The 10,103-nt window shown below is 36.7% G+C and overlaps 1 protein-coding gene and 2 pseudogenes across 1 annotated transcript; 2 read left to right on the top strand and 1 right to left on the bottom strand.

Annotated features, from left to right (window-relative positions):
* The first annotated feature begins 3,278 nt into the window (after positions 1-3,278).
* LOC149049251 (trace amine-associated receptor 9-like) lies at positions 3,279-4,227 on the top strand. The gene has a single exon (XM_089200685.1). The coding sequence runs from the start codon at positions 3,288-3,290 to the stop codon at positions 4,215-4,217; it is 930 nt and encodes a 309-aa protein (XP_089056811.1). The 5' UTR covers positions 3,279-3,287; the 3' UTR covers positions 4,218-4,227.
* Positions 4,228-5,692: 1,465 nt separating this feature from the next.
* Positions 5,693-6,793, top strand: LOC113681929 (uncharacterized; annotated as a pseudogene).
* A 1,509-nt stretch (positions 6,794-8,302) lies between these two features.
* On the bottom strand, positions 8,303-10,103 carry LOC113681872 (uncharacterized; annotated as a pseudogene).

Raw genomic sequence — 10,103 nt, 5'->3', positions numbered from 1 at the left:
ACCAGTTGCGCAGGCGACCATTATGGTGTTTTTTTTCTTTTTTCTTTCTTTCTTTATCAAAAGGATAAGGGCTTCCAAGGATAACCACAAGAAAAGACAATTAACCAAATAAAATACTGAATCTGCTTCTGTTCGAAATGACGAGTGATGAAAAGTACTAGCGAAAGGAAATTGATATGCCAAAATAAATTCGAATTTTTTCTTCCCAGAGAGTTTCATGAATCAGTCTTGAGTAGATTTTAAATTTTCAACTAGAAAGTCAGCTTTATCAACATCACTGTTTATCTTGCTTCTTTTCGTTATGGATCTGACGAACTAAAGAACCTCACCATCCAACGTACTCTAATAACATCAACAAGGATACGAGAGGCCAAAAAACTAACACAATAGTCGCATCGTGGATATCCTCGAGTAAGGTAAACGACTGATGTGAACAACAATTGTTGGTCAGGGAAGGAAACTTCTTACTTTTGAAGGAAAAAGGATTGAGGTACGTGCACCTGTCACACAAACCATAGCGACGTACAGGGCGTGGATCAGTCCTAGGTCCAAACGACGCAAATCCACTTTAAGTGGTGTCATTTTCTAAAACGATGAAATGAATTAAGAAAGCCACGAAGATGTCTGGTCAAATATAAATTTCAAAATTAGGACATCTCTGTCTCCTTCGACAGATTTGACATCAATTTGAGGGGTAACCGGATGAACATTTTTGTTTACCTTTCAACACTTAACAGAGCATGATATAACAAACCATCAATCTCTTTGAACAATAAAAGTCCTCTGATCGATGAGGTTCTTCGCTTTTATAACTCAGCCCATTTGTCACCTGATGATGTTATATAAATATTTTTTTTTTCGTTCTTTTTTTTTCCAATGTCGAAGCGTGGGTCACATAACAGGTTTGAACAAGAAACCGACTTATCGGTATAATACTGTACTATACTGCTACCTCGCTACCTCCTCTATCAGAGAGGAGGTCAGTCAGTTTACAACCGCCGTCAATTCCTTTCACCCGGCTCTGAAATATACCTGGGAAATTTCCAACACTTTTTTTGGCTCTTTTGGCCATCAAAATTTCAATTGAAGGCAACGGTCTATACACTAGTGTTTACTACAAATGTATAGACTCACATAGTTCCTTGTTGTATTCATCTTCGCATTCATCACACGTCAAGAATTCCATACCTTTTCACAGTTTATCATACTTCGTCGCTTATATAGTGAAGACTCTGGTTTTTTAGGGGCAATGTGCCAGTTTTTCGATAACGTTGCTATCCTGTTTCTGTCGTTTCATTCACTCTCACATTTCACCCTTAAAACAGAACCAAAAAAAACACTATGCGTGTATTTCAATTCCTAAAACAGTTGAATATGTGCGCGCTTGTAAATCTATTCTTTTGCGTGACAATCAATTCACCCTTAGGAGGGTTTTAGTCAATCTTAGTAAATTGCACGCATGAACCCGTGAATGCCCTCTGTTAGCAAGTAAAAAAAACTGTGAAATATCATCATAGTGCAAAGATAAACTGCACCTGGCATATCCACTTCCGTTTTAATCCTCAATTTGTGTTAAGACTGGAACAGTATATCAAGCAGACCCCAATCAAACGGACACCCAATGTTAAACGAACATATTAAGCCAAAGTCGCCATTTTTTCTTGACACACTTAATATGGAACATAGTCGTAACTGGCAATTCCCAGACAGATCAACAAAACTGAGTCCTTTAGTGATTCAAACCTTTTGTTTAACATAATCTTGAAGGGGTTTTATATGAGAATTTTTTCGTCTTTTATAAAAGCTGTACTGTTCGTGGGGCCGTACGTGTTCAGTTCGTGTTCGTGTTCAGAGCCAAATGCACCACGATGTCTATTTAGGATGTCGAGTTACAAAATGGTATAAGGGAATAGCGCCCACGCTATCTCCAGCCATATCTGCGTTTTTCGAGAACAGACGTAGATTTCCACCCTCGTTGTAGCCAGTGTTACAGGCGGTTGTTGGAGTGTGTCAATGGGGTTGACGTTTAGCCGTAAAACGGCAAAAAACCCGGCAAAAAAACATTTAGCCGCTGGGCGTAGAAATTGACAACTTTTAACTGTTAGTCATAACAAAAAAAACGTTAGTTGTAAAAATCTTTCCTTTCCACAATGTGTCATTTTCTGTCATCTTGGGTTAACCGTAGTCGTAAATTGGTCATAATTTTAACCATTGTTTGTTGAGAATGCTTTGTCCATAAAGCTTAAGGATCAGCGTTAAGAAAAACTCATTCCCTCCAGACAAAATGGCAATATGGCGATATGGCGATTTCTATTTCAGGAAATTTATTGGAGGAAAGGGCGCTAAATGTTGTCTACCGCTGTAAAGTATGAAGTCATTTGATGTATGAACATATTTCATTTACTTCCTCTTCCTGTCTACCTGTCCTACTGATTCATTCAACTTAGCCATCACGTAGGAATACTATATAAATTGAAGGATTTCGACGGGTGATTTCAGCTGAGGTAGCTAAGCTTGGCCGGAGTCTTCTCTTCCTTTACCTTTGAGTGTTGCCGCTGATGATAACTTTCTATCCTTAAGATTTCTTGTGGTATGCCTCTTGTAATACAATTTGAGAAATCATGAATGACCGTATTTTGCATGCATTTCTTTTTTCTTTTTAAACATATTATTTATGTTATTTAGTCGAGTCGGCTCGTTACTAGGAATTTTCATCTCTCAATGTTATAGCAAGGCACTGCTACAGTTTCACTCCACGCTCAGTGATTATTTAAAGTTACAAGTGGTAGTTTTCTTTTTTCCAAGAATAACTAGTTGTTCAGTCAAGGTAAGCCGACGGAACTTAATGTTTAAAATTGTTGATAATGAAGATTAAGTTAAGTAAAATTCCGGGGTGATGCGTTTCGAGGAAATTTGTTGAGCTAAATTTATTTAATTTTCCCCATTTTTTTGATTAGGTAACAAGAGGACGCTGAATTGTTTTGAAAATGATTTAAACTCTTTGTCTTTGAAAAATATTATTTTCCACCAGTTGATAATTCGTACAAAACTTGATTCTTTGTAAAAGTTCTGCGGCAATTGTTAAGTATCACTCATCAGTTAAGATCGATAAAACTTTTCGCCGCTTACTAGTATGACATACATCCATAGTCCATCAAGTAGAAAGACCATCAACAATAGTCCTTGTCCTGGAATATCGTTACTATTTTTTGCTTTCTGTACACTGTTATGTTTTCATTCATATTTAGATTATTTGGTCTGCGGTAAACCAATCTTAGTGGAAGTCGATGGCTTCCAACTCTTGTGTAGCTTCTCACAATATCACGAGCCTCAAGCTCCAGAGGTCGCTTTCAACCTCTTCCTGTATTCCGTGGTTTGCTGTGCTCAGCATTGAATGTCTGGCCATAATCATCCTCAACATCACCACCATTATTGTATTTGTGAAGCAGCGCCAGCTACAGAGGAAGAGTACATACTTGATTATCCACCTTGCCATAGCTGATTTGTTAGTCGGGGCCATATCAGGGCCGATGCAGGTTTATGCAATCATGGCTGAGTGTTACGGGAAGATTTGGAATATAACGTTTTCAAGAATAAGTTTAGCAATACGTCCCTTTTTCCCCTTTGCATCCCTTGTCAATCTTGCGTTCATTTCGCTGGAACGAGTACATGCAACATATCGCCCTTTTAAGCATCGTTTAATCAAGAAATGGGTGTATGGACTAGTTATAGCTTTTATATATTTATCAACAATATGCAAAGGTACAATAGAAATAGTAACCGATTGGCCATTAAACGTAATTTGGGTTTATTGTTCTTATTTCATTCTTCTGGTTCTCGTGTGCCTATGTTACATTTCCATTTATATCAAAGTTCGTTGTAGTCATCAACATCAACTTCATGGTGCAGCCGGCCTGAGGGAAAGAAAACTGACGAGTACATCGTTTCTTGTCACCTCTGCGTCATTATTAACTTTTCTACCACTTACTATTTGGGAAAGTATGATTTTCCTTCATGTCATGTCCATTCCAAACTGGTCCACTCATCTGCAAATTGGTGGCACTATACTAACATTATTCTTGGCCAACTCGCTAATAAATCCTATTCTTTATGCAGTGCGGATGCCAGAATTTAGGGTAGGTATATCAAAGTTGATATACCGTAGGACGCCCCAAGACCATCGAAATCCGGTCGAATATCCACTTCGCAATCTTTAGTTCAGGCCGACGCTTCATTTTTTGCGATAGTCTTGATCAGAAAATGTAAATAAAATATTAAAAATGGTTTAGCTAGTCAAAGAATCTGTACAGCCGTAATTTTCATTATCCATATTAAAATACTATTTGTCGTTACACATGTTTTGTGTTTAGCCTGACTTGTAATGGTAAACCACAAGTTAAAATATATTTCAGAACAAAGAGACAAACAACGAGCGGGACCACAAGGATCGGGTGCATTATTATCAATGTAAATGATCAACAGCAAGTTGGCGGAAAAAGCGGTATCCAGTCCGACAACAACAAAAGAAACCACACTTTTTCTAAGACTGGAACATTGCGTCAACTGGAGACCCCAGTTAAAACGGATACCATATGATGAGCGAACTTAACCTAAAGTGGCAATTTTTTATTGACACAATTAATCTAAAACATACCCGTATTTGGCAAACTCCATAACAACGCAGGCTTAATTATAACAACTGAGTCCTTTGGTGACTTAAAACTTTTGTTTAGCCGAAACTCCAAGAGATTTAGCAACAGATTTTTTGTCGTTATTTACGAAAGCTATGCTGTTTTAAAATCATTTCCAGATCACGCTAGCTCAGCAAAATTTCAGTATACGGCTTAAAGGAGCTTAATTCACCGCGGTGTCGATAAACTATGGTGAGCTATAAAGTGGCCAATTGTATTTGCGTTGAAATTTTCCTTACTTTTCTCTTTTAATTCTCATTTTTTACAATTTATACAAATTGCGTATCATAATAGATGCATGTTTAACTTCATATTTCGACTTAGTTTTGAATTCATCTCTGCCCATCAAGTTTGAGCGAAGGTTATCGTCCCCCTTTACTGAAGCCAGTGTTAATGGAGAGTGTCTGAGTGCTGTGACATGAAAATGCTTTGTCCTTAGTTATATGTCAGAAAATCGTTCAGTTCCTCCGAGATAAAATCATAAGTTTCATCTTCTTGGTTTCCAAAAAGACCGAGTTGTGAGCGGAATAACAGCAAGAATAGTTAAAGATGTAAGACATCTAGGGTAAAAAAAAATTAATGAAATTCAAAACATAAAAGGAAGCGCGAGGTAATTGGAAAGTAAGCATTGCAAAAGTTCCTTTCATCTGATTCTGTTGATGTTTCCATGGCTTGTAATTTCATAAAAAGTAGAATCACAAAATTTATAGCGTAACTGTAGGATTGACCTTTAAATTAACTTATTCCCCCCCAAGCAAAAGAACGATTTGAAGCTATTTTAAGATATTTTCTTGAAGGAAACTGGGCTACAATATGTTCTGCAGCTGTAAGGTAAGAAGTCGTTTGATGTATTGATATAATTAATTACCGTCCTCTTCCTGTCCACCTGTTCTATTGATTCATTCAACTTAGCCATCACGCATTTCATAGGCAAACTGAATCGAAGGATCTCGAAATCGCCGCTTCACGGTTGTTATATAACAAAAGGATAAATAGAAAAGATGGAAAAGAAGGTTGTATCTAAGGTACCGCCCTTTTTCATAAATTATCGTCGAGGGTCGTGCTCCTCGGACAAAAGAGTTTGGTTACAAATTCAGTACGGAGGATGAAAATTCGACGCTGTTTACAAGTACAATCACCAAGGAAGAATTGAACATAAAAACTAACCATAGTTAACCTCGTGAAGCTAACAGTCTAAATAACTTAACAACTGCTTAACGCCGAATTCATGATGGAAAATTAAAGGAACGAGTTAATTTGACGGTGCATGTGGCAACTTAAAACAAGCCTAACAAGTTTGTATTCTTTTTTCTTTTTAGACAATACGTAACAGCGCCAGCCCCAGCGCCGAAGTACATACTTGATCATTCATCTGGCCACAGTTGATATGTTAGTCGAGGCTGTATCAGGGCCGATGCAGATTATTTTATTCGTGGCTTGGTGTTTCGAGAAGAGTTGGGATATACCAGAGTAAGTTTAGCAATACGTCCTTTTTTCCCTCTTAACACATCTTGTTAATGTCGCGTTCATTTTCGTTGGAATACGCACACGCAACATATCGCCCTTTGAAGCATCGTTTCATCAAGAAATGGGTTCATAGGCTAGTTATAGCTTTTATCCATTTATGAAAAATAATATGTAGGGGTACAATACAAGAAATAACTGATTGGAAGTTAAATCTTATTATGGTTTATTCTTCTTTTCTCTTTCTTATTGTTTTCATTTGTATTTGTTATATTTCAATTTATATCAAAGTTCATCGTGACCGTCTTTTTCGACATCATGATGCAGCCGTTCTGAGGGAAAGAAAACTGACGAGGACATTGTGTCTTGTTACTTGTGCATCATTATTAACCTTTCTACCAATAGCTATTGACGAAGGTATGGTTTATATTCATATCATTGCCGTTCCAAAATTTTCCTTACATCTGTAAATTTCTTGCGCCACACTAACATTATTCTTGGCCAACTCGCTAATAAAACCTATACTCTGTGCATTGCGCATGCCAGAATTTAGGGTAGGTGTTTGAAAAATGGTACCCTGCAGAACCGTAAAACCGTCTAAATCCGGTCAAATAACCATCTCGCAATCTTTTGTTTAGGCCGAAGCTTCATTTTTCGCAGTTATTTTAATCCGAGAATGTAAATATAGTGCTCAAAATGTGAATCACAGAGTGTGAACAGCTGTTTTTATTTTGATCATTACTATTAAAATATTATTTTCATTTCACATGTTTTGTGTTGAGTCTGAAATGTAAAATAAGCGTCTCCGAATTAATGTTGAAACCTCTATAATAATTAACTAATTTATGTTTGCGGTATAAGCTGACACCTACGTTTTAATACTTTTTTCATGGCCTTTATGGGAAGCCTAACACTCACCCGACTTTGTTGAGTATTTTTATCTTAGAACGTTTTCAACTTTTTGTACTGTTTAAGTTACATTGATGTGTTCTCAACCGATGAGGATGCTGAAATTTTTGCAACCATATTCTTAGAGGGGTAACCGAAATAAACATCTCACTTAACTGAGTATAATGTGCAAAATTATAACCTTCTTTGACCACTAAAAATCTTCTGATTGAAGAGGTTTTTCTTTTTTTACTCAAACGCCTTGTCATCTGATGTTTTTTTGCTTGTTGTTCTTTACTCTTCTTGTCGAAGCATAAATTTTCAGTCAAAATCGTAAATAACATATGTCAACAACAGAATACCTTGACAGTAAAGATACAACAAAAAAGACGAACGAGCGTTGTTGCCATACATTACTTCACTATTCATTCGTATCTAATAAAAAATAATTTTGGAATCATAAGGGTCACCTCATAAGAGTTTTACGTTTTCACCATGCTGCTTTTGCAAAGAAAACGTGAACTTAGAAATACTTTTCAGTTTACAAATGCTTTCCCTTGTTCAAGCGATGGTACTGTCGTAAAAATATGACATGAAAATATTAGAGATGGACCACAGCAAAGTGAACTTGAGGAACTTGCCGAAGAGAAAAAATATCGTGCAATGGTTAAAGAAAAGTAAATACATAGATTTTTTTAATCATATGCCATGCCTTGACATGGTCTAAAATCTTCCACCATTGAATTAATTTTTGTGCAAAAGACAAATCGTTTTTTCCTTTCTTATGCAGCTGCTCTAGCACCGCGGGTAGGTTGGTCTAGAATATAAAGATCCGTGTCTTTTCAATATTAGTTTACTTCCAACAGTGAGTTCATACATCGGTTTGCATGGCAGGTGTCTTTATTTCTCCATTTTTAAGGCGAAGGCACACGCGAGACGAATGCAAAGATACTGCAAGGGATGATGTAGTGATTCCCTTAAAGAGACATTTGGTCATACTTCTAAGTAATTAAGATTCGCTAAGAATAATGTTTAGATGGTCTTGTACATGGCGTGCTTGATCAGGATTAAAGGAGTTATCCGTCGTTTAATCGGCAATCACTCCAGGCGAGACACAAGCAAGAGAAAGAGCTCCTCGTCTTTCACGTCACCGGTACACCTTGCGCTTTCCTCGCAGTTTTCTATACCCGCCTAAAAAGCGCCTAACTCCCGTTGGAGCGGTGAAAAAAAAAGAAAACTGCATCAGACAGCAATTTCACAAATTGAGGTTTTAATAAGTGATCGATTTTACACCACATGCATGTCAAATGAATACTTCCCTCTAGAATAATGTAAAATTACAATGATGTTCTTCACATTCAAAAAATTACTTATAGTTTCAACGCATCTAAAAGATCGTATCGAGCGGGTCAATATTATTTTAATCTGACAAAGATCTCCTTCATGTCTACTTTAAACCATCTTATGTTAGCCATAAGAAACTATCAATCGTCATCCAATAAACTTTATAACTATAATAATTTCAAAATGTTTCACCTTGCCTGAAAATTTTTCGAAGGCACCTTTTAAATGTAATTACAAGGAATATTTTGTGATTTAGCACCAACTGTTACCTCAAGCTCAATAGAATTATAAGTTTCTCATTTTGACACAATGCTAACACTAACAAATAACAGTCGCTTACAATCTTCTTAAAAGTAAATTGTTACCATTAAAATACCCTTTACTGTTGAGCCGAGTCTATAAATATATATTAGTTAGTTATATATATATATATATACATATATACATGTAATATAAAGAAACTGTAAACTTCTGTGTCGAATGAAGATACTAAAACCAATGAAAATGAAAGATTCACTTTTAACTTTTACTTACGTAACAAGTCAATAAACACACTTTGCTATGCCTGAATAGCCGCAACAGCGGTGAAACGCGTAGCGCAAGAGCAAAGTAAAAGTTAAAAAAATAATTTCGTTTTTCAATGGTTTTAGTATATACATGTATATATATCACGGTGCAACTAATGAAAGTCGGACGATACTGACGGCAAAATCAAATCAGTAAAACATCCTCCCGACTTTCCATTCTTTCTCAATTTTTTTCGGCACCCTTGAATAGATGTTTAAATATTTTGAAGTGGGATATTGATTGGATTTATCGGGTTCCGAGCCCTACGGAAAATTATTACTAATATGCTTGTTCTTACCTCAGGCATTCGTATAGCATAGATTATAGGATTTATCAACGAGTTGGCCACTACAAATGTCGCTATTACCATCAAATAATTAAATGGTAACCGATCGTAAAAGCTGAAAACAGAGAATGGAATGGAAGCCCAAAGACCCCCAAATACAATCCTAGGCAGGAACGTTATTAACGATCCAAAAGTGACAAGAAATAAAGTACCTGTCAGTTTTCTTTCTCTCACACCGGCTGCACCATGGTGCCGAGGAAGACGATTGTAACGGACTTTGAGACAAATACAAGTATAACACACAACGATGACAAAAAGTTGGGTTAAATAAAATGCAAAAACGATTATTGCATTATAGGTGAAGAAAAAAATAGAGGGCACTAATACAAACGAGTTCATGACGGCAGGCACCAACCAAATGACTATTATAATCACTCCATAAACCCATTTCTTAATGAATCGATGTTTGAAAGGACGAAATGTAGCGTGTACTCGTTCTAATGAAATGAAAGCGAGGTTTAAAAGGGAAAATTGATCGACTCGTAAACCTAAAACATATTCTAGAATAAGTAACCAAGTGATATCAGGTCTATGGTGATCTCACAGATGGCAGATACTTCCGCACCTTTCAATCATCAGAGGCCCGTACACCAACCCAACTAAGAGATCAACTATGGCCTGGTGGATGATCAAGTATTTACTCCGGCGCTGTGGCTGGCGCTGCTTCACAAATGCAATGATGATGATGACATTGAGGATGACAACGGTCAAACATTCAGTGCCTAATACAGCTAACCATGGAATACAATCTAATGGAGAAGACATCGTGGATCGTGTCAATATAGGTACTACTGTTGGGACTG

The sequence above is a fragment of the Pocillopora damicornis genome, chromosome 3 (genome assembly GCF_964200805.1).
Source record: "Pocillopora damicornis chromosome 3, jaPocDami1.2, whole genome shotgun sequence".
Classification (NCBI taxonomy): domain Eukaryota; kingdom Metazoa; phylum Cnidaria; class Anthozoa; order Scleractinia; family Pocilloporidae; genus Pocillopora; species Pocillopora damicornis.
Note: the sequence above shows the minus strand (reverse complement) of the source record. Positions and strands in the feature narration are given on the sequence as shown.